Genomic DNA, 26,525 nt, shown 5'->3' with positions numbered 1-26,525 from the left:
AAAAAAATTATAATTAAAAAATATATATATATAATATATATATATTTTTTTTAATTATATATTTTTTTATATTTAAAATTATTATATATATATATATATATATATATATATATATATATATATATATATATATATATATATATATATATATATATATATATATATATATAATATATAAATATATATTTGTATTTTTTTTACTAAAAAAATAAATAAATAATAATTTTAAATAAATAAAATATATATATATATATATTTGTTTGTTTTATTCTGTTTTTTTGGGAACCGCTGCTGTAAACGGTCCGGGTTATCGTCGGGGATTGTTATTGCCGACGGACAGGTGTCGCCATGTGACTGCAGACTACATTAGGCCGCATTGAATTCCTTACTTTTTTCTTATTCCGCCGCGTATTCATCACTTAGATGTATTTAGTCAGAGAGAGAGAGACATATATGCGTGTCACATGTGATGTGACACTTCATTGACCGCTTGTGTTTTTGTATTTCTGCCCAAGATGGAGGCGGCGCTGCGAGACACCCACAGCTGATTATAATCGACCCTAATTAGTATGTATCCCCCTCAGTTGTTTGTTTTATTGCTGCTTATTATTTGATGCTGCATGCCGCACGTCCCCGGTTTGGTAAAGACCAATCCCGTCCTGTTTGCCTGCTCATCGTGTTTTGTGATTTTGTGACTGAGCCTTTTCTTCTATTGACCCCGTAGTTGTTTTTTTTTGTAATCATTGACAGTGTGGACAAAAAAACACTCAACGCTCTTGTCCTCGGCGACTTTTAGGATCCACCACAGTAAGCCACGACATATACGTCCCGCCGGGCAGCAACTTAAAACACTTTTTTTTGGAAGTGTTGTGAACGCATGTCCTTGTGTGCCCAATAGAAAGGAGGCAGCCAGGGAGGCACGGAAGTGGACCCCGACTTAAGTTGAAAAACTTATTCGGGTGTTACCATTTAGTGGTCAATTGTACGGAATATGTACTGTACTGTGCAACCTACTAATAAAAGTTTAAATCAATCAATCAAAAAGTCAAGTCTCCATGGCAACGCTGCTGTAACTTTCACTCTGCAGTCTACCAATAAAAGTTTCAATCAATCAATCGAAAAGTCAAGTCTCCATGGCAACGCTGCTGTAACTTTCACTCTGCTTCCGTCAAGCCCGGTCGATGTCCCGCCCCCGAGGGCCATATGCCGCACTGTGATTGGTAGGTTATATATGCCGCACTGTGATTGGTAGGTTATATATGCCGCACTGTGATTGGTAGGTTATACATGCCGCATTGTGATTGGTAGGTTATATATGTCGCACTGTGATTGGTAGGTTATATATGCCGCACTGTGATTGGTAGGTTATATATGCCGCACTGTGATTGGTAGGTTATATATACCGCATTGTGATTGGTAGGTTATATATGCCGCACTGTGATTGGTAGGTTATATATGCCGCATTGTGATTGGTAGGTTATACATGCCGCACTGTGATTGGTAGGTTATATATGCCGCATTGTGATTGGTAGGTTATACATGCCGCACTGTGATTGGTAGGTTATATATGCCGCATTGTGATTGGTAGGTTATACATGCCGCACTGTGATTGGTAGGTTATATATGCCGCACTGTGATTGGTAGGTTATATATGCCGCACTGTGATTGGTAGGTTATATATGCCGCACTGTGATTGGTAGGTTATATATGTCGCACTGTGATTGGTAGGTTATATATGCCGCACTGTGATTGGTAGGTTATATATGCCGCATTGTGATTGGTAGGTTATACATGCCGCACTGTGATTGGTAGGTTATATATGCCGCACTGTGATTGGTAGGTTATACATGCCGCACTGTGATTGGTAGGTTATACATGCCGCATTGTGATTGGTAGGTTATATATGTCGCACTGTGATTGGTAGGTTATATATGCCGCACTGTGATTGGTAGGTTATATATGCCGCACTGTGATTGGTAGGTTATATATACCGCATTGTGATTGGTAGGTTATATATGCCGCACTGTGATTGGTAGGTTATATATGCCGCATTGTGATTGGTAGGTTATACATGCCGCACTGTGATTGGTAGGTTATATATGCCGCATTGTGATTGGTAGGTTATACATGCCGCACTGTGATTGGTAGGTTATATATGCCGCATTGTGATTGGTAGGTTATACATGCCGCACTGTGATTGGTAGGTTATATATGCCGCACTGTGATTGGTAGGTTATATATGCCGCACTGTGATTGGTAGGTTATATATGCCGCACTGTGATTGGTAGGTTATATATGTCGCACTGTGATTGGTAGGTTATATATGCCGCACTGTGATTGGTAGGTTATATATGCCGCATTGTGATTGGTAGGTTATACATGCCGCACTGTGATTGGTAGGTTATATATGCCGCACTGTGATTGGTAGGTTATACATGCCGCACTGTGATTGGTAGGTTATATATGCCGCACTGTGATTGGTAGGTTATACATGCCGCACTGTGATTGGTAGGTTATATATGCCGCACTGTGATTGGTAGGTTATACATGCCGCACTGTGATTGGTAGGTTATATATGCCGCACTGTGATTAGTAGGTTATATATGCCGCACTGTGATTGGTAGGTTATATATGCCGCACTGTGATTGGTAGGTTATACATGCCGCACTGTGATTGGTAGGTTATATATGCCGCACTGTGATTGGTAGGTTATATATGCCGCACTGTGATTGGTAGGTTATATATGCCGCACTGTGATTGGTAGGTTATACATGCCGCACTGTGATTGGTAGGTTATACATGCCGCATTGTGATTGGTAGGTTATATATGCCGCATTGTGATTGGTAGGTTATACATGCCGCACTGTGATTGGTAGGTTATATATGCCGCACTGTGATTGGTAGGTTATACATGCCGCACTGTGATTGGTAGGTTATATATGCCGCACTGTGATTGGTAGGTTATATATGTCGCACTGTGATTGGTAGGTTATATATGCCGCACTGTGATTGGTAGGTTATATATGCCGCATTGTGATTGGTAGGTTACACATGCCGCACTGTGATTGGTAGGTTATATATGCCGCACTGTGATTGGTAGGTTATACATGCCGCACTGTGATTGGTAGGTTATATATGCCGCACTGTGATTGGTAGGTTATATATGCCGCACTGTGATTGGTAGGTTATACATGCCGCACTGTGATTGGTAGGTTATATATGCCGCACTGTGATAGGTAGGTTATACATGCCGCACTGTGATTGGTAGGTTATATATGCCGCACTGTGATTAGTAGGTTATATATGCCGCACTGTGATTGGTAGGTTATATATGCCGCACTGTGATTGGTAGGTTATACATGCCGCACTGTGATTGGTAGGTTATATATGCCGCACTGTGATTGGTAGGTTATACATGCCGCACTGTGATTGGTAGGTTATATATGCCGCACTGTGATTGGTAGGTTATATATGCCGCACTGTGATTGGTAGGTTATATATGCCGCACTGTGATTGGTAGGTTATACATGCCGCACTGTGATTGGTAGGTTATACATGCCGCACTGTGATTGGTAGGTTATATATGCCGCACTGTGATTGGTAGGTTATATATGCCGCACTGTGATTGGTAGGTTATATATGTCGCACTGTGATTGGTAGGTTATATATGCCGCACTGTGATTGGTAGGTTATATATGCCGCATTGTGATTGGTAGGTTATACATGCCGCACTGTGATTGGTAGGTTATATATGCCGCACTGTGATTGGTAGGTTATACATGCCGCACTGTGATTGGTAGGTTATATATGCCGCACTGTGATTGGTAGGTTATATATGCCGCACTGTGATTGGTAGGTTATACATGCCGCACTGTGATTGGTAGGTTATATATGCCGCACTGTGATTGGTAGGTTATACATGCCGCACTGTGATTGGTAGGTTATATATGCCGCACTGTGATTGGTAGGTTATATATGCCGCACTGTGATTAGTAGGTTATATATGCCGCACTGTGATTGGTAGGTTATATATGCCGCACTGTGATTGGTAGGTTATACATGCCGCACTGTGATTGGTAGGTTATATATGCCGCACTGTGATTGGTAGGTTATACATGCCGCACTGTGATTGGTAGGTTATATATGCCGCACTGTGATTGGTAGGTTATACATGCCGCACTGTGATTGGTAGGTTATATATGCCGCACTGTGATTGGTAGGTTATATATGCCGCACTGTGATTGGTAGGTTATATATGCCGCACTGTGATTGGTAGGTTATACATGCCGCACTGTGATTGGTAGGTTATACATGCCGCACTGTGATTGGTAGGTTATATATGCCGCACTGTGATTGGTAGGTTATATATGCCGCACTGTGATTAGTAGGTTATATATGCCGCACTGTGATTGGTAGGTTATATATGCCGCACTGTGATTGGTAGGTTATACATGCCGCACTGTGATTGGTAGGTTATATATGCCGCACTGTGATTGGTAGGTTATACATGCCGCACTGTGATTGGTAGGTTATATATGCCGCACTGTGATTGGTAGGTTATACATGCCGCACTGTGATTGGTAGGTTATATATGCCGCACTGTGATTGGTAGGTTATATATGCCGCACTGTGATTGGTAGGTTATATATGCCGCACTGTGATTGGTAGGTTATACATGCCGCACTGTGATTGGTAGGTTATACATGCCGCACTGTGATTGGTAGGTTATATATGCCGCACTGTGATTGGTAGGTTATATATACCGCACTGTGATTGGTAGGTTATATATGTCGCACTGTGATTGGTAGGTTATATATGCCGCACTGTGATTGGTAGGTTATATATGCCGCATTGTGATTGGTAGGTTATACATGCCGCACTGTGATTGGTAGGTTATATATGCCGCACTGTGATTGGTAGGTTATACATGCCGCACTGTGATTGGTAGGTTATATATGCCGCACTGTGATTGGTAGGTTATATATGCCGCACTGTGATTGGTAGGTTATACATGCCGCACTGTGATTGGTAGGTTATATATGCCGCACTGTGATTGGTAGGTTATACATGCCGCACTGTGATTGGTAGGTTATATATGCCGCACTGTGATTAGTAGGTTATATATGCCGCACTGTGATTGGTAGGTTATATATGCCGCACTGTGATTGGTAGGTTATACATGCCGCACTGTGATTGGTAGGTTATATATGCCGCACTGTGATTGGTAGGTTATACATGCCGCACTGTGATTGGTAGGTTATATATGCCGCACTGTGATTGGTAGGTTATATATGCCGCACTGTGATTGGTAGGTTATACATGCCGCACTGTGATTGGTAGGTTATATATGCCGCACTGTGATTGGTAGGTTATACATGCCGCACTGTGATTGGTAGGTTATACATGCCGCACTGTGATTGGTAGGTTATATATGCCGCACTGTGATTGGTAGGTTATATATGCCGCACTGTGATTGGTAGGTTATATATGCCGCACTGTGATTGGTAGGTTATATATGCCGCACTGTGATTAGTAGGTTATATATGCCGCACTGTGATTGGTAGGTTATATATGCCGCACTGTGATTGGTAGGTTATACATGCCGCACTGTGATTGGTAGGTTATATATGCCGCACTGTGATTGGTAGGTTATACATGCCGCACTGTGATTGGTAGGTTATATATGCCGCACTGTGATTGGTAGGTTATATATGCCGCACTGTGATTGGTAGGTTATATATGCCGCACTGTGATTGGTAGGTTATACATGCCGCACTGTGATTGGTAGGTTATACATGCCGCACTGTGATTGGTAGGTTATATATGCCGCACTGTGATTGGTAGGTTATACATGCCGCACTGTGATTGGTAGGTTATATATGCCGCACTGTGATTGGTAGGTTATATATGCCGCACTGTGATTGGTAGGTTATTTCAGCTCCGCACACAACGCTGTAAAGTGGCATTCATTAAAACTTGCGGGCCGCACTAAAATTAAACTTTCATATTAAGGCGTGGGCCGCTGATTATCGTCTCAGGGGCCGCGCGTTCGAGACCCATGTACTATGGACACTGTGTACATTTTACACGTTCGCTCTTTGTAAGGCACCTTGATCAATTACAATGTCTTGCAAAACGTATGTGATTTCACAAGTTCAAAAGAGACTGGAGGGCAGGGGTGCCCAAACTTTTTGCCTCCAAGGGCCAAAGTTAAAATGTGCCAACAGCAATTTTAAGCATGAAACACAAAAAAACACAAATAGTGTTGATATTAATAAGTACCAATAACAATCATAGATGACAAATGGTTAGCCTTGCTAACATTCCATTAATGAATGTGTGAACGTTGTGGTTGTGGGTGTCCCAAATTTTTTCACTTCCGATACAATACCAATATTGGTCTGATGTCTGATCAGATATCAGTAGGGATTATACATACTTTTGTTATTTTGTAGTGTGGAATGTTTGATGAAGTGAAATGAGTCAAACAGAAAACAATGGTAGTTATGAAAAACACTAATTTATTATTGAATGTCTGGAATAGACATCTGTCTTTAAATTGGCAGCACGGTGGTAAAGGGGTTAGTGCGTCTGCCTCACAATACGAAGGTCCTGGGTTCGATCCTGCGCTTGGGATCTTTCTGTGTGGAGTTCGCATGTTCTCCCCGTGACTGCGTGGGTTCCCTCCGGGTACTCCGGCTTCCTCCCACCTCCAAAGACATGCACCTGGGGATAGGTTGATTGGCAACACTAAATTGGCCCTAGTGTGTGAATGTGAGTGTGAATGTTGTCTGGCTATCTGTGTTGGCCCTGCGATGAGGTGGCGACTTGTCCAGGGTGTACCCCGCCTACCGTCCGAATGCAGCCGAGATAGGCTCCAGCATCCCCCGCGACCCCAAACGGGACAAGCGGTAGAAAATACATGGATGGATGGATGTCTTTAAATTGAAGTGGGGTGGTAATTTTTTTTGGCGACACTTAATGATCACAGAAATTAATTAGGTTGAGCTCATGGCCCATGAAGTTGAATGATGCGGACACATTTGTTACTGGATACTTTTTAATACGTGTGCCTTGTAGACTTTGTATGTGTATTGTTATACAATATTGTTCAAGTAAGGACACTTATTACTTAAATCTAGCTTGTGTGCTATTGTGTGCATAGCTGTTGTGTAGCTAGCTCCAAGTAGCCAATAACCTACGATGGTTACCTTTTGTAAATGAGTAAAATAGAAGAAAAGGTCAACATTGTGTGTCTATTGGAGGACATTTAGATGTTAACTGGCTGTCCAGTTAAAGGGACAGGCAGTAGAAAATGGATGGATGGATGGCTGTCCAGCTTTGAACAAGTAAACAACCCGCCGGACTGCTTATAGTAAAACTTACAATGGAAAGTTAGATGCAAGAAGATATAATTCAATACTTTTTTTTATGCTGATATTGGACGGATATGTGATATCAGATCACCACCCCCAGTGAGTTTAAAAGGTCTGTAGGAATATGTATGGCATTTGGGAAGCCACCCTTTGGCGGGCCAAATCAAACGACTCGACGGGCCAAATTTGGCCCCCGGGCCCCACTTTGGGCACCCCTGCTCTAGAGTTTACCAGCAGTTTGTTATTGAACTTTCTTCAAATCTAATGAGCTACTATATGTGTGGATATTAATTAGCTGTAAACAATGCATCATGAGGATGGCTTGTCATTAAGAGGAAGACAAACCAGTGGAGAAGCACAACTGTATTTGACAGGAATGCTGCAAAATGCTGTTGTTTAACAAACAAATTCACTACCAATCATTGTCACTCCAAAAACATCTTTTTTCTTTAATAAGTAGAACAGCCATCTTTGTACAAGTGCCAAGTGCTCATCATCAATAACCCATGTGGGCTTTGTTGGAATTAATTGTCAGTCTGAGGGAATCTTCCTTTACAACCACTGCTATCTACACTCGTACTTCTTTGAAAAAAAGGGGGAAAAGACATTGCACAAATAATGCCTGAATGTTTTTTTTTTTGTGTTTGTTTTTGCGATAGACAACATTTACTGGGGGTATTTCTGAAACAAAAACATCCTATTTATGTGCAATGCTAGTTACTGTACAAGTACATAGAAATATCTCTTATTAGTTTTATTACATTAAAATAAACAGAAGAAGAGCGGCTATGATTCTTTGATTCTTCAGCAAACAAAATGTGCTGCAGCTCCAACAAAACAAAGAAAAATCCTTGGAAAAAGTCAATGCAAGGGTAATAAAATAGTCTTTTTTTGTTTGTTTTTGGTGGGTTTGAAAAGTTCCTCAAGCGAGTCTTTTTTTTTTTTTTTCCCCCAAGAGCGTGGTATGAAGTGAGCGCCTTTGTAGCGTTTACTGGCTAGCGCTGCGGACGACAGATGGTGAAACACGGTGTAGAATGTTTAACATGGAGGTGCTATGTGGGGACCGGATGAGAGGGCTCCTGGCCGCACCCCTCTTGGGACAGGTCCTCCTCGTTCAGTGGTACAATAAAACCATCGCAGCTGATGGGGGCGGTTTCCCGGAGCCGAGGTTGGGCATGCTTTTGTAGTGAACCACGTTCGAGCTAGCGCCCGGACTGGCACGATTCGTATAGTTCCGCAATCCTTTTAGCATTAAAAAGGGGACCGCTGCTGATGGAAAGACGGGAGATAATGTATGACATGGTGCGTCTATAGGCTGGTGACCATGTGTGACGGCTCCTGGTGGGACCCCACCGGGGACGGGTCCTCCTTGTTGGGCGGCACAATGAAACCGTCACTGCTGCCCCGTCCTAGCTGGTAGTAGGAATGCAACTGATGGAGGTGATTCCCAGAGCCGAGGTTGGGCATGCTTTTGTAGTAAACGTCGTCCGAGCTGGCGCCGGGACTCTTCCTCTCGCCCCCTTCCTTGGTGTACGGGGGCCCGTCTTCCGGGTGGCCCGGCAGCATGGGCATGCTGGTGTACAGCGAGTCTCTCTGGTTGTGGCTCGGAGAGGAATCCTCAGTGTGCTTCAGCAACGGGAAGAAGCTATCGCCGTTATCCTGTGGGATTCGCCTCCGGGAAGAAGGAGGAGGAGGAGGAGGAGGGGGGTCGGCGGAGGTGAAGCCGTGGAGATGGGTCAGTGGAAGTGGGGGTGGCGTCTGGTGGAGGTGATTATGCAGGGTCTCCAGGGGAGGCAGGAGTGGGACGTTTGACTCCTCGTGGATCAACTCCAAGCCTTCGTCGTGGTGCAAGGGGAAGGCCATGCCCACCCCTGCTCTCATCCCATAACCGCCACCTCCACCCCCGACGCTCTCCTTGTTGACGTTATTCACCAGCTTGTTCACTAGGTTCCGGTTTTGTTCATGGGAGTTGTTCAGGTAGGACGGAATGTAACTGCAAGCCAGCTCCTTGAGGATCTTCTTCTCCAGGGTGGTCTCCTTGTTGTGGTTGTAGCCCCGCTCGATGATCTGGACACAGTCACTCATGTAGTCGGCGCTGGCGATGCTGTAGCCGTGGTTACCATTCAGTGGTAGAGTATCCATGGCACTTGTATCCCGGGCATTGTTCAGGATTCCCTCTGGAACGACAAAAGGAACCACGGAGGTCGGTGATTAGACGGGAGGTCATTCCCAAAATAACGACCAACTATCTTTTGAGTGCATGTCATTCACTGTTTTTGCCAACAAAAAAAGAATGCGATCAAAAACCACACTTATCATGTATGCAGTGGAACCTCTAACCTCGAACAGCTCAATCCCCAAGAGTCATACAATTCAGGAATTTGACCAAATAAAAATCCTAGTGTTGTTTTTTCTCCATCTTACATTAAAATATTAAGTTTTTTGGACAAAGAGTTTCAAAATGTGCAGGAAGGGCCTGATCTACTAAAGATTCGCAGGTATCAAAACATGTGCAAGTTGTTCTACTGCGTCTCTACTACGATTCTCAATTCCAATCTTTTAAGGGGCACGGTCAAAAATTACTGTGAATTTCTCACAGGGCTATTTTCAACAGTACTTGAATACCAATCGTTTGAACTCGAATATACATGGTAAGACGTTTCTTTCCACGGGAGTCAACGTTCACAAAAGTTCATGGAAAACACTTACATTGAGATAGGGATGTTCCGATCAAGGTTTTATGCTGCCGATTCCGATAACTATCATCCATGAGCGAAATCGGTCAATACCGATCACATATATTAACTGTGATTTTTTTTTAAATAATTAATGGTGAGTGCTATTGATTGTTAACCAACATCAACATAATATTTAAACTAGTTCCTTATTTTATTCTAATTATATACACTTATTTGAGCAGATCAAAGTCAACAGTAAACAATAATTAAAGGAGACACAATAATGAGCGTCATCCATTTAGCGAGTCCGTCTTCATGAATGTGCATAATATACGCTGATTATCACGACACCCACAACACTGGGAGGAGGAGATGCAAATGTAATCATTTAGCGCTCACAATGTGATTTATCAAGGCTGAAACTTGTCTGTTGCGTCTTCATTTAGCATGTCTGCAATGTATGCGCAAACTGGCGCAGTTACGCACAAATGGCCTTGTCGCGGTCAGAAGGAGGCGATTACTACAAAGACTGGCGATGGAAAGAAAGAGACTCTTTTATGCTTCTGTCGAACAAAATTGACATATTTCTGTCAGAAATAAAAATATTAGACATGTCTATCCAACAATTCAGTCTTTGAGCTGATAAACGACTTAAATGCTGATTTGGAGATAAACAAACACCACAACAATGTCTGCAAACAGGTTTTTTTGGGGTTTTTTTCCGTTATTTATATATAGGAGATAGATTATTGATATATATCTCCTATATAAGAACAAATTTTCATGCCTTTGGATCATTCCAGTGAACCATCCCAGATATTGCCTGTGTTGTTGGGCGCTCTCACCGAGTGCACCTTCAGCATACTAAAAATAAGTTATGTTGTCTAGATTGCAATTCTATATTGCAGAAAGGGTAGAAAAAAATTGTATTAGTGTCCTGCATGTTCAACAGAGTTGCAATTGTACACGCAGTCTTAGCAAATCACACAAAACACGCCCACTGATAGCACACACTATTTTGTAGTTTGCACATGCTGTTGTTTTATAAATTTTAGTAAATCAGGCCCTTAGTATTCTACTACGTTCCCGAATAATGCGGTAAGATATCAATGCACAAGCATATAAGGCTCCTTTTCAGGATGCAAATACAAAAACACGAATCAAGATGCTTGATATGTCTCTGCTGTTTTTGAAGACCTAATTTAAAACGCTGCTCTAGTGTCCAAGCTGATCAATGCAACATTGTAGTCAACAACAATAGTCTTTTATGTGAACAACACATAATCCTGCACTTTGACTTTAAATAATGCTTAAGAGTTTGACCCTGACATGGGCTAATATGCATTATTTTTAATGGGGAAAATGTCCGAGCTTCATGTTCTACTGTGGCTTTGTAGATGGAAAACACAAAGCTAAAGAACAGCACATAAAGTAGCACAAATCACAAAGGCTGATCAAATCAAATCAAATGAAACAAATCACAGACATGCACTATAAAATGAATCAGGACCCAGCCATATTGTCCCATACAAGCATTTTATGGCAATATCCATGTAAAAACTATGTTTTAAACAAAGCACATTAACAAAGGCGAAGATGATTGCTGCTTAGTATTTAGCAAAGTCAATTCCTATTGATGTGTATTACATGTCAAATAGGATTTAAATGCCATCTGTACTAATTCACACATCAAAGGAACCAATCAATGTACAGTATGTAGATTATTACATACAATTTGTGTTCTTGTAATTTAAAAAAGGGGGCCTTTGTAGAATGACTTTGTCAGCATTGAAGAGTGGAACAAGGAAGTAGAAGCCAAAGAAGTCAATTACATTTGATAAGCAATGTTTAGTTTGACTCCCATACTTGTCTCTCTGTAAGGATCTTAAAGGGACAGCATGAGGGGAAAGACAAGAAGAAGACAATAAGCCAAACAGTCAAATAGCACAGAAATGCACACACATACACAATGTATGCGAATGAAAATAATATTGATAATTATAATGCAGTAATTCAGCATGCACATTTTTGCAAAGCATCCTATCATATACAGTATATTATACAGTATGCATATATATACACAGTGTGTATATATATATATATATATATATATATATATATATATATATATATATATATATATATATATATATATATATATATATATATATATGCAATGTAGCAAATAAGCATGCATTGTATTGATCGTCATGATGCAGCAATGCTTGTAAAACCCTAAAATATATATTTGTATGTAGTTTCGGCCTAACTTGAAATAAATGGTCAAATGATACAAATAAATATACTAGCATAGGGTTTGTGAATTATATATCTTAAAAATAATTTCAAGAAAGGGTAATAAGATAAAGGACATTAATGATGCTTGTTTTTTGACACAAAAAATAATACATTGAAATAACTAAAATAAAAAGGTAAATCCCATATGTGTGTGTGTGTGTGTATGTATATATATATATATATATATATATATATATATATATATATATATATATATATATATATATATATATATATATATATATATATATATATATATATATATATATATATATATATATGTATTAGGGCTGCAACAACTAATCGATTAAATCGACTAAAATCGAATATAAAAATAGTTGGCGATTAATTTAGTCATCGATTCGTTGTATCTATGCTATGAGCATGCGCAGAGGCAATTTTTATTTTTTTATTTTATTATTATTTATTTTTTTAATAAACCTTTATTTATAAACTGCAACATGTACAAACAGCTGAGAAACAATTATCAAAATAAGTATGGTGCCAGTATGCTGTTTTTTGTTCAATAAAATACTGTAAAAGGATAGAAATGCAGTTTGTCTCTTTTATCCGATTATTAATCGAAGTAATAATCGACAGATTAATCGATTATCAAATTAATCGTTAGTTGCAGACCTAATATATATATATATATATATATATATATATATATATATATATATATATATATATATATATATATATATATATATATATATATATATATATATATATACACTGTGTATATGTATGCAAGTTTATATACACTATACTATACTACATACACACACACACACACACACATATACTGGTATATATATATACATATATATATATATATATATATATATATATATATATATATATATATATATATATATACTCAATGTATATAATGTGTGTGTACGGTATTTGGCTATGGTGTTAGTTTATTGGGATATTTTATGATATGTTATGTATTTTACCATGACAGACACGACACAAGATCTGCAGCAGTGTTTTTGTTTGTTTTCATACTCAAACATTATAATTAATTTAAATCTAGGAGAAAAAAAGAAAACCATGCAAAACAAAAGCTTCTCCAGCTGGTGTAAAGAACGAAGAGAAGCAAGCACACCTTGCACGTTGTACATGCCCAGAGGGTTGTTATAGACCGCCGACTCCCCAAGCAATGTATTATAGGGATTGTTAGTGCCGTGAGGACGTAGGAGTGCGTTAGGGATAAGATGATTAGCCCCTGCAGCAGCCACAAAGACAATTGGACAGGAAAAGAGAAAGAACAAACATATCAGCTTAAGGTCATTAACATCCAAATGACCATTCATGTATGTGGACTGAGAAAACTCGAATGGAAGTGATAACGCTAAACAAGCCATTAGCAGCGCAGTCATGCAGAAAAATGCACGCTGTGCTCATTTTTGGACAAAATACAATAAATGCAGAATTATTGTGACGTCAAAGGAATTGCTATTATTGTTTATAACATTTAGTATCAGCATAATGTACATTTAATTACTTCTAGTTGGTAAACTGGAGATACATTATTTACTCTATGTTCTTTGTTGGATGAAAACAGAGTTTCACAATTTGCAGATACTCAATTTTCATTGGAGCAAAAAAACACAAAATTTGTCATACATTTTTCATTGGCTATAAACACCAATAAAGATGTTTGTTTTAAACTGGTTTGAAACAAACGAAAACATGTAACTTTCGCAGATTGGGATGTGCATGTTTTTCATTGGGTAATAACCAAAAAAACATTTGGAGATGCCTGATATTTTCAAAATTCAAAAAATTTGGAGATACATGCTGAAGTTTCACTTTAACCTCATCAACAGAAATAAATGGATGAAAGTTATATTTTCTCTGGACAAATAAAACAAATGCTCCATTTTAAGATATTTGCTTTTCATTGGACTAGAACATATACAGTATAACAAAAAATGGATGTATATGCTTTTAACTGGATTTTTAAATACCAAAACATTTCAGGAAAACATCTTTTCACTGGTCCAAAAATACATTTGCGAATACATTGACAAAAACACTTCAAGGCAAATAATTAAACTAGTCAACAAAAACAAAATCTAGAAAAACTAACTGTTTTTATTTTAACTAGAACAATTGGAGATACACACTTCTCATTGAAAGACAAAACATATCTAAATATTGAGATGTGCTCTTTTTAATACACAAAAATCCCTTGTGGATCAATAAAGTTTGTCTAAGTCTAAGTCTAAATAAAAAAGATTCTGTAATAAATGGTTTTCAAAGGTTTGAACCAGGGGTGTCAAACGTACGGCCCAAGGGCCGAATCAGGCCCGCAAACAGGTTTTATCCGGCCCGCAGGATGAGTTTGCTAAGTATAAAAATTAACCTGCAATTTTTTAATGAAAGAAACAGCTGTTCTAAATGTGTCCACTGGATGTCGCAATAGCAATTATTTGTATCTTTGTAGATGATGCAACATATGTAAAAAAAAAATAAACCACATAATGTTAGTACATCAGTCGAGGAAAATTATCAAACTACATATATAACATCCTGTAATTGGATTTTGATATATATTTTTTTATCTTCATAGATTGAAAATTAACACCAATGAGTTGACTGATGAACATTATCACATAATTTTTTTAGAAAGTATAAATAACGACAAATAAAGATAGAATACTATTAACCGCAACATTTAAGTGTAAAAAAACAAAACAACAATATTATGATTCGTACATTTTTAGAATGTGCTTGTTCTATTTTTAAACAAAGAAAACAATCTGAAGTTGTCTTTATTTTTAAATTATCGTGCCGTGATTTTACCAGTCCGGCCCACTTGGGAGTAGATTTGTCTCCATGTTGCCCCCGTATCTAAAATGAGTTTGACACCCCTTTTCATGAGATACAAAACATAAAACATGCTAAATTTGAAGATAGTGCTTTCAACTGGATTTTGAAAAATGTTAAATTTGGAGAAACAAACTACAAAATTGTTACATTCGGAGGTACAGAGGCACCTCAGCTTACAAGTACTTCAGGATACGGGCTGCCTCTCTGCCAATTGTTATGCTTTAGGTTACATGCAAACATCCGCGTTATGAGCCTGCCCACCGCTCATCTGCATAGCAAATGTCACAGTGAACCCCCTAAGATCTGACCAAAACATCTGGTCTTACAACGCTCATAATAACTAGCGAGAAGTAGCCTTGTTTTTTCCAACCGTGGGTCAGAAAAAAGTGAGTGTGAAGGAGATTGCTAAGAAGAAGAAGCGGCTGATAGTCATTGAATTGAAGAACAAAATCAGCGAAAAACATGACCGAGCAAATCAGTTTGAGCGTGGCACTACTACAATAATCTTCCCCATGCTGAAGCAGAATGAGTCGATAAAACCTAGGACAACGCCTGCCAAGAACGTTAAACTAATTTCTAAACGGCGGGCGTTTATTGATGAAATATTGAGAAGCTGCTAATGTTGTGTTTTTGACAGAGAAGCAATTTGAAGGAGATACCGTATAAGTGCACTCTCCTAAGTAAATGCTGTACATTATTAGTCCATTACTTCCTAAAACTACAGTAATTGTTCAGTTCAGTTTCAGTTTATTTCACATATGCATACGATACAATGTAATTCATCACATATTTCCAGTTGTTTCATTACAGCACGTCCAAAAAGGAGTAGGAAGAAGCTGAACTTATTTAATTCTACCCCTTTTCATATCATAGCAGTTTTTTTCCTATTTCCTTGTTCTCTGTAACATAACAGTGAACAAATAAATAATAAACAGATACTATACCATAGTAAGTAAACAAATTAAATGCATAAATAATCTTTGTCGCAACAACAACAACAACAAAAAATAAAAAAGAAGTGTTCAAGATATTCATCGTAATTCTTGTTCTGTGTACTTTGTGCACACTTGTAGTTTGAACAGTCTCTTAAACTGTATCATATTGGTGCTTTGTTTGATTTCTTTGCTTAATCCATTCCATAATTGAATTCCACATACAGATATGCTAAAGGTTTTAAGTGTTGTACGAGCATACAAATGTTTTAAATTAGATTTTCTTCTAAGGTTATATTTCTCCTCTTTTGTTGAGAAGAATTGTTGTACATTCTTGGGTAGCAGGTTATAGTTTGCTTTGTACATACTTTCAGCTGTCTACAAATGCACCAAATTGTTCAATTTCAATATTTGTGATTCAATACATTAAGGGTTTGTATGTGGCGACTTGTCCAGGGTGTACCCCGCCTTCCGCCCGAATGCAGCTGAGATAGGCTCCAGCGCCCCCCGCAACCCCGAAAGGGACAAGCGGTAGATAATGGATGGATGGATGTTCTCTATATTGTTTGTAGTACATTCAATTGCATGGTTTTGGCCACAAATGTGTGTTCTGGGCAGCCAGAACGGCAAATTATTTATTTTCATTTAGATAGGGAACGTTGATTTGAGATACGACTATTTTGGGTTACGAATTTTGTCACAGAACCAATTAAACAAGTAAGCCAAGCTACGACTGTACCTGCTTTTCATTAGACAAAAACTAATAACGCGAAATTTCGAGATACAAAAATAATAATTGTTAAATCTTGCATGCATTTGCTTTTAATTGCAAAATGTAGAGAATGTATACGCTTCACTAGGCTAAAAGATATGCAATATATGAAAACACATACATGGTTATGATTGGTTAAAACATTTGCTAAATCTGGACATACTTGACAGTTGTTACGTAAGACTAACAAAACCTGAGTGACAAGATTGTACTTCATGCAATCCCAATTAATTGTTAAATTGTTGCTTTAAGCTCAACGCGGAGTAGAAAGAAGGCCAATCTCAACACAAAGTAGAGTCGGCTTTAACAAGTAATATTTAGTGAGAGTATGAGACAGAAAGGATGGAGTGTCAAAGCTCATTCTTTTTGACATCTTCCATCCAAGGAGAGCACAAAAAAAAAATCTGACGCTGTGGAAATAACCTGAATGGATGTAAAGTGGTCATTACTGCGCCTCCATCGCATTGGAGGTCATTTCCTATTTATGGGATGTCTGTCCCCCATATAAGTGTCTGCCACTGTCAAATGACTCGACACTTCCCCAATGGCTGACCTCCACGCAGAAAACTACTTTCACAGTATGTTGTGCGATTAGCGCCTCTCCAATCTCCCTCTGTAAAGGTGGTAACATTTGCTTTTTTTCAAGGGGAAACAATAGAAAGAAAGCCAAGAAAAGTTTTAACAATCGATTTCATGAGGTTAACTAATGCCGGCAATGTATGCATGCAATGCATGCTTTTCATTATCAGAAAAAAACATGTTTTCTTTCCAGGATTTAAAAAATCTGCATTTGGAGATATACTGAGATAACAACAAAATAAAAATAAAAATTTAAATTTGGTTTATAAACAAAAAACCTTTGACTTACTGCATATGATTTCCTTTGGATAAACAAATATTTTAAAGTTTTTTTTTTTGTTTTAAATAAACTTTTCAAAACAATCTAAGCTAGATAACCAAAAAAAAACAAAATAAACTGGATAACAATTAAAACATGTTTAGGAACAATCTAAATAAAAACATGAAACATTTGCAAAATTTGAGTTGAATGTTTTCCCTTGTATTGAAAATATACAGTATATACTGTATATGCACATTTCTTTCTGGTTAGACATCGCCAAAAATCACATAGAATTTGGACAAACTGAACAGTAAACCCTCATTTATTGCTCTTAATTGGTTGCGGGCCTGACCGTGGTTATTTAATTTCTGTGAAATAGTAATTATTTATTAAAAATATAATATTTTCAACACCTCTATTTAGTGGTACGCCAAATATTTGAGTCATTATTTAAGTACAGTGTTTTATTTTCCTCTATTCAAACGGTGTGTAATGTTACAGTGGCCAAATATATTAAATATACTTGTTTAAAAAAACAACAACTCTGCATTGTTTTTAATGAATACTTAGGCTTACTATGCTACTGTATTTTAAGGATTGTCAATATTGTGGTACTTTGAGAGCCAAGTGTTTTTTGAGGTGGTACTTGGTGAAAAAAGTGTAAGGACCACTGAACTCGGGCATTAAAAAAAACTGTTTAAAACCTTCTGAATATTTACTTAAAAATGTCTAATTGGACTTGATTCATGTGTTTGATGGGTATTATCACACTTCACACATTTCATTATGTCTGTTATACAGAAGCAGAAGGCTAGAAAAACAGAAAGATGTGTTCTATTTAAAGCTTTAGCCATCCATTATTAATAAATAAAGGACCTCAAATTTCTGCTGCCCCATAAAGCATCACCAATCTCTCTTCATACTAAAAACAAACCCCCCCAAAACTGCTGAATGGCCTTTTAAAAAAATCACTGTGGTGGAAAAAATGTGCTTGGAAAAGGCGTTCATAAAAAGCATTTATCATAATGCATTAGCTAGTTAAAGGAGTCTCTCCGCTTAGTGGGGCATGGAGTTGCAAACTGGCATCTGTCCATAACGTGAACACCCCCCGCCCCCTTCCCGGTGCTAAATGTGTGGCTGGTGTGGACACTAATGCACAGTTACAAAGATGGATGGATGTTGCAACACAAAGAAGAAGTGTCAAGATAGCCACTCAAGACTCATCAAGGTGGTGGCTCCTGCATAGGGGGAAACGTCTGAATTATTAACGCTATCAACACCGCCGTGTTTTTAAATGTAGCCTGACGCTTTTGTGCAATTCATGAGACACAGTAAATCCATTCCGTTGCCAAATAATTTAAATACCAATAATCCGTTCCAGATTCTAACTCTGGAGACCTTAGCTTTTAAAGAAACACGTTAACATCCTTAACTAACTGACTAAATAGAGTAAAAGAGAAATAAGGCAAAACAACTCGCCCTGACTCAATGACAAAATAGGAAAGTGTTAAGTATTGCTGGTTAAGGCTTTGTGAAATAGTAAAAAAAAAACAAAAACACAACAATAACAAAAAAACAAGCTCATTTGGTCAAATTCCATGTGAGTCATGAGCCATTATGCAACAGGATGGATTTATGTATGCACTTACATACCATTCATGTTCAATGAAGTGTATTGCTGTAAATGTGTTATTTATTAGAGGTGCTGAAATAAATCCATTCACATTGGAATCCCGATTCTCATTAAATCCGATTCAATGGATTCATTATTTTAAAAAATCGATTAAGACAATCATTTAAAAGTGTTTAATTTTATGAATACATTTTTAAAAATACGTTTTTTAGGCCAACACTTGCTTACTCGCGGCGCATACACATCATGCGTTGGCAAACAAGAAAAGCTTTCATAACATGTAACCTGTTCTGAAAAGGATCTATTAACATTTTTATACCTGATAATATATTGCGACAATCGGTTTGAATCGAGAATTGCGTTGAATCAAGAAACGTCACCCCAAGAATGGGAATGGAATCGAATGATGAGTTGTAATTCCCATCCCTAATATATACATTATTAAAGAATACCTTTCTAATGTCACAATAAACAAAAAAATCATCAACATATAATAAATAATAGGTTCCATTTCTTGTACTGTGGTTATAGTCACACATTTTCTTTTTGCCATCAGCAGCATCACAAAAAAAATGAAAAAAAGTCAACAGAAACCAACTGCGGCCTCATGGGATTTTTATTTTGAAGCCATATTTTTCAAGAAATTGTGCAGGAACCACACACATGCAATTTTTAGGACAATTTTTCATACCATATTGTTATATTTTCATGTCCCATGCAGATGGTGCAAGGGATTGCTGTTGTTTGTCTCAACATATTTTTATTAAAAGCCAACAAAATCATCCGTTGTGTCCTTGGGCAAGACACTTCACCCTTTGCCTCTGATGGCTGCTGGTTAGCGCCTTGCATGGCAGCTCCCGCCATCAGTGTGTGAATGTGTGTGTGAATGGGTGAATGTGGAAATACTGTCAAAGCGCTTTGAGTATCTTGAAGGTAGAAAAGCGCTATACAAGTATAACCCATTTATTATCATTATTATCCGTAAGTTTTTATTTTTTATGTACATTTTTTATGTAAATTTTTTATGTACATTTTTTATGTAAATTTTGTATGTACATTTATGTATATGTACATCAAATTTGCACCTTTTCTGCTATCCAACTTTGCTGCAAAAATTAAATTGTTGGACTTTCAGCAAGATTTTTGAGACTGTGTTTGTCTATAGTTCCTTGAGCCCCAAACTTTTGGGGCTGCATTGGGTTAAAAAAATGTTGGCCGGGCTGTGTATATATATATAAATATATATATATTCCGAGCACGATGATGTCACGTTATCGATGGGAAAATGTATTTTTAGACAATATAATTTGCCTGAGCGGCTAGGAGACACTGAGAGTAACAAATGGTAGAAAATAGATTAGAAAGGACAGATTTTTAAAAAAAAAATACAAAAAAAATACAAAAAAAAAATATTTTATTTTATTTATCTTATTTATCTTATTTTTTATTTATATATTTATATAATTTATTAATATTTTGTATTATTTTTTTCTTGGCACTTCCTGTGGGGACTTCTGCTTTAGCTCATCCAAAAAGTGATCGGGAGGTGCACAAAAAAACAGGAAAGCTAGCTTGTAAGTCTTTTTTTTTTTTTTTTTCCCCTCAGCGGTATTTGTGCGATGCTTACAAATTTATTTGAAAAGCACAAGTGTGACTTTCATAACTAGTTCATGACCTTTTTTGGATTGTATTCATAGCGTAAAATGCCATCAGTACTGCAGTTTTACCTACAAGGAATAGCGAGTGTCAGCACAAAAACAACAAACAAGCTCATCAGAAGATGGAGTCTGAAATACCTCTGTTCAGAGACGCTGAGCTGTTGATGTCACCAGTCATGAACGACGACTCGGACTGCTTTCTCACCGTATCATTCCACATCCTTCGTATGCGGCTCTGCAAAAACACCAAAAGAGAAACAGTAATGTTAAAAAAAATTGAACATTTGCACCGAGTATAATAAAGTCATCAGTCAAAGCTTTCCGAATCAACGTCTCGAGGGGCGCTCGATCCGAGACACGCTCGATCCGAGACACGCTTGATCCTAGTTAATTGTGCCGCAGTCCCACGGGCTGTTGCACAAGCTAAGGGTCTGTTGCTAGCCGATGTTAGCGTTGTTGCTGCTGACAACTCGATCCTGCGTAAGAGGGCCCCACAAGTTGGCAGTCAAATTGTAATCAAAAAAAGAACAGATCAAAGTTTAAATATATAGAATAAAATGCGGAGAGACTAACATTCATTAAACAGTCATTAAAAATATGAATAATATGTACATTTTTTAAAAGGTTTAAATGATCCTGTGCATGAAGAAACATAAAACTAAACATTTATTGGTATTCATTTTTGTTTGAATTTGTCAATTTGATTGAATCCCTTAGTGACTCTCCCTGAACATCTTTATCTTCTCTTTATTTCATTCATTGACAAAAAACATCAATAACTTCCCGCTCATCGCTAATGAGTTTTTAACAGCTCTTGTCTTTGATTATCAAATAAATCCTCCTAAAAAAATTTAAAAAAGGAAATTACCCATCAACGAAAATTGGACGTGATGCTTTCCGATAATTACTACTGCAAAGGTGGAGGCTGTGATCAATAATCCTAATTAAACTGTGGCTACTGTAATGATTGTGTGCTACATGTTTACAGGAAGTGGACATAAGAAGTCTGGTAATTTATTCTTCTTTTTCCTTTTCCCCAAGTCATCATAAAAACATTACGCTATAATTGAACCATGTCCCTATTCTAAAGGGACGTGCGTTCAATTATAAATATTGATGTTGGCTTGCAGCATCTGGTTATAAGCGTTTAATTACACACAGCACAATGTGTTTTTTATGGGAGTAGTGAAAACACTCGACCTGACAAAGAAGCTTCGGAAAAGATGCATTATAAGAAAAGAACAAAATGTGTAGACGTATGCTTATATGATTGGTGTGAAAAAATTGTAAGACAAAAATGAATAGTGGAATGTTACTTGGTCACCAAACAACAAAAGCATGTCTTTTATCTCGTGTTTTATGGGATTTTAAGATTTTTATGGCATTTTTTTCACAGATATCGAGCCACAATCCTTTTTTGTATAACTTGCTGCAAATTCGCAAATTGAATGGAAACGTGTACCCACTTGAACAGGTTTGGTGGTAATTTGACATAAATGCCCAAAAGTTTGAAAAGTGCTAAAAACGGAACTTGTGTAAGGACTAGAGATGGGCACAGAAACCCAGCTCCATAATGCCATCGATCAATCAATCAAATAAAAGTTTATTTATACAGCCCTTAATCACGAGTGTCTCAAAGGGCTGCACAAGCCACAACGACATCAGCTCAGGGGCCACTTTGGCTTTTGGTACTGCCAACAGAAGCGGTAAACACACCTGCGAAGGGAAAACCATTTCAGGTTGCAACCTCTTGAAGCTCATCGAGAGAATGCCAAGAGTGTGCAAAGCAGTAATCAGAGCTAAGGGTGGCTATTTTGAAGAAACTAGATTATAAAACATGTTTTCAGTATTTCACCTTTTTTTGTTAAGTACATAACTTCACATGTGTTCATTCATAGTTTGATGCCTTCAGTGACAATATACAATATAAACAGTCATGAAAATAAAGAAAACGCATTGAATGAGGAGAAGGTGTGTCCAAACTGTTGGCCTGTCCTGTATATATCGACATACAGTCGGTAAAAAAATGAATTGTAGATTGACCTGTAAATATAACGTTGTTTTACAACAAAGGGCATTATTATTAGGTAACAATCCTTTTTCATGCTAAACAAAGATACATCCATGACCTTAACAAGTTCAGCTAATTTAGGCATAAATCACAGGAAACGTTGCTAAATAGCAATAAAAACGAAACATACTGAATGTAAGGCTACCTTTTATCTAATTTGTGTCTGGCAATAGTTAAGGCAATCCATTGTGTGTTTTGACTATTTTAATGTTGCTGAAAAACAGCTTTTTGTCACTTCTAAAATAAATAGAAAATATTTTTTAGTGTCAATGTCAGGGAAACCATTGTCATAGGTTTCTGCCACTTTAGTGATTGCATTCTTCTTCTAGTTAGAAAGCTTACCCGAGAGTTTAAAAACTCAGAAAATCTATTTTGTTGTATAAAAAATAAAGTACCTGTGAGCCAGTCGAGTACCGTCCAGGAGCCCTGGAAGCTTTTCCCTTGGAACCGATGGAACTTTCCACACTTTTAGTGCTGCAGCAGTGCGTCCGGAGGCACTTTCCAAACTCTTTACGCACCTAAAACAAACAAACAAAACAAACAGAAGCGCACAAATCATACAATCTCGAAGTGAACTTTTTTTCCCCAAATCTGAGATCAGTTTTTTTTAATCAAAAACCCATACCTTCTTCTGTAGTACGCAGTGGAAGATGAAGATGAACATTCCCTGTAGGGAATTGAAGATGGTGAAGAGGTAGGCCATGACCACCGTGCTCTCGTTGATGTACATCAGTCCGAAGGCCCAGGTGAGGCCCAACAGGCACAGTAGGGCGATGGCGCCGATCACCCATGATCTTCAACACAACAAAATATTCATGTCATGCAGTATGGGAAGAAAATGGTCGGAAATATGGCAAAAATGTTCAAAGTACATATTTGTGTAAGCTTTTACCCCTAAACCGCTGCACGTTGATTGATTGACATCTTAAAGAATTTAATCCATGTAATGCTTTAAAAAGGCAAATGGATGGCACAAAAAGCCAAAAGGCTTGTTTCCATTGTGGTCCATTAAATATTCATCACATTTGATACTTTCAATAATAAACTATATATAACCTGTAACATGTATATAAAAAATTACTTAATTTTTTTTTTATAAATTATGTACATATACTACACAGTATACATGTCAGGTGATTTGGAAAAACAATATATACAAAAAATGGGGGTAGGGGGGTATATACACTATGTACATGACTATGCACATGCTGATTCTAAGAGTGTGCAAAACAGAATGAGAAAATATATATATATACACTATAACCACATATAAACCTGTTTGATGCTTCGAAGAGTTGCTGGGGATCAATTTTGGTTCAGATCAGGTGGAGGTTGAGCTGAGCCATGATTTTATGGCAGTTTTAAAATTTAGTAGGGAAGTTGGAATTTTAAGGTCTGTTGGTAGTGCATTCCATTGTGTGGTGGCAAAATAGTAGAATGCATTTTTTCCCCATGAGAGTCTTGAATTTGGGGGGGGACGAGGTCTGAGGAACTCCCTCGACAACAAACAACACACAACAAAAAGAACATTTTCCACTGTGTTGTCTGTGCTTTTATATTTCTAGCAAATAAACCACATAGTGGTGCAGTTATTACCACGTATGAGCTCAAAAACGCTCACATAAACACATACCTATAAGTATAGGGGAGTCAAAGATCCTCTACGTACGTAGCAGGAGCACACTGCTTTTTTTTAAGGGCCATGTGTGTAATATTTGAGCAGGAATGTTTTGAGCAAAAACGTCTTTGATGTCTCTTTGAAAAATATAGTAAAAAAAAAGAGTGAATGAGATAAAAGTTCAAGGAATAAAAGTTAAAGACATAAATCAAGGTTAGGCAATGAGAGGGAGACAAAACAAACAAATGAGATGACACAACGACTTCAGCAAAGGCACCCTTCATTTCTTTGATAGACTCGTGTTGTCCCGGTGACGGCATAAGTTGATCATAAAAGCACAAAAAGTTCCTATATTCCATAATGGGGTCTGTATGTTACAACAAACAGTATTACTTTCACTGTGGTAAATGTATTGGGCAATTCATACTTGATTCATTTAATTGGGGAAAGTGTCTTGTAAACTAGGACTTAAGCTAGCCAATGTGTCCTAAAAAGACAAAAACACCAAGACACGTTTTGTTTCGCAATATTTATCAAAGAAGATGTACTCCGTATGTTACATATAAAAGTAACAAAACATTGTTTCGATATTTTGGTAACCTTTTTTGGAGACAGAAGTGCGATCAAATTCTTAGGGTTTTCATTTTTTTTGTTTGGATTTGCTTGTTCACATTTAAGTAGTCCCGATCGTTCAAAGAAAACATGCGTGACACTATTTTTGGTACATTGACAATTTTAGGATAAACATTCTCACAACCATTAGCTTTACAGCCTGATCCACATTTAGTTGGTCAAAGCCAGGCGACGTATCCTTCAAAAACAGTAGTTTTTCCAACATTTATATAAGCACATTGATTACAGCACAAAAAAGGGACAAGACGCTTAATCTGGCAACAGAAACACAACAAAATATGTTCCTATAGCTCAAATGTCCTACGGAGTAAGCATTAACTCACAATCTATTCCTAAAATTGAAACAAAAAAATATTCAGACACAAATTGTTGTGTTCTAGGGTCAGTGTTCTGTTGAGTTATTTTCATTAGTTTTTATGGTTCAGTTTAAACTCTGCTCTGGTTTTCTCTTTTGTCCTGATACCTCTGAGGCCGGCATGGGGGCAGAGCCAGGGGATGCACTGGATGAGACTTTGTCAATCAGGCTTACTTAAAGCTGTTGGTGTCTATGCACAGGCCTGCTATGTTTGCTACAGACTGCTTGTTTATTCCGAGCTCCTTCCAATGTTTCTTGCTCTCAGATGTGCTAGTTTTTATTTATTCAGGTTTATGCTCCACCTCCAGGCAACTTCAACCCTAAACTAACACCCTCCCCAGATTGTAAATAATGAAATGTAAATAATCAAATGTAGATACTTTTGTGAAAGCGCTTTGAGTACCTTGAAGGTAGAAAAGCGCCATACAAGTATAACCCATTTATCATTTCTTATGCTTTCTGATCTCTCTCTCTCTCTCTCTCTCTCTCTCTCTCTCTCTCTCTCTCTCTCTCTCTCTCTCTCTCTGTCCACTACTTGCTGTACATATCCTACCAAGTCAGACCTACACTGCTTCAATATCCATTTCTCTGTTCTCAATTGTTGATGACTGAAGTGATGATAACAACCAAACCTACCCCCCCCTCCACATCCCACACCCCGGATTGTAAATAATGTAAATAATTCAATGTATATACTCTGATGATTATCTTGTGTGATGACTGTATTATGATGATAGTATATAGCTGAAAGTATATATCTAAGAAAACGGAAATGCTGATTATCGGTCCTGCTAGACACCAACATCTATTTAA

General features: G+C 37.7%; 1 protein-coding gene across 2 annotated transcripts in view; it reads right to left on the bottom strand.

Moving 5' to 3' along the window:
• Positions 1-7,806: 7,806 nt before the first annotated feature.
• LOC133661755 (adhesion G protein-coupled receptor L3-like) overlaps positions 7,807-26,525 on the bottom strand; it is a 219,437-nt gene continuing 200,718 nt past the window's right edge. For both annotated transcript variants that reach the window (XM_062065205.1, XM_062065206.1), the window contains 6 exons: positions 23,732-23,900; positions 23,502-23,624; positions 21,174-21,270; positions 13,470-13,589; positions 11,921-11,938; positions 7,807-9,553 (listed from right to left, as the gene is read on the bottom strand). In XM_062065205.1, the coding sequence (XP_061921189.1) occupies positions 8,685-9,553; positions 11,921-11,938; positions 13,470-13,589; positions 21,174-21,270; positions 23,502-23,624; positions 23,732-23,900 (1,396 nt within the window). In that variant the 3' untranslated portion in view covers positions 7,807-8,684. The remainder of the gene's footprint in view (positions 9,554-11,920; positions 11,939-13,469; positions 13,590-21,173; positions 21,271-23,501; positions 23,625-23,731; positions 23,901-26,525) is intronic.

This window comes from Entelurus aequoreus, linkage group LG12, assembly GCF_033978785.1.
Source record: "Entelurus aequoreus isolate RoL-2023_Sb linkage group LG12, RoL_Eaeq_v1.1, whole genome shotgun sequence".
Taxonomy (NCBI): domain Eukaryota; kingdom Metazoa; phylum Chordata; class Actinopteri; order Syngnathiformes; family Syngnathidae; genus Entelurus; species Entelurus aequoreus.
Note: the sequence above shows the minus strand (reverse complement) of the source record. Positions and strands in the feature narration are given on the sequence as shown.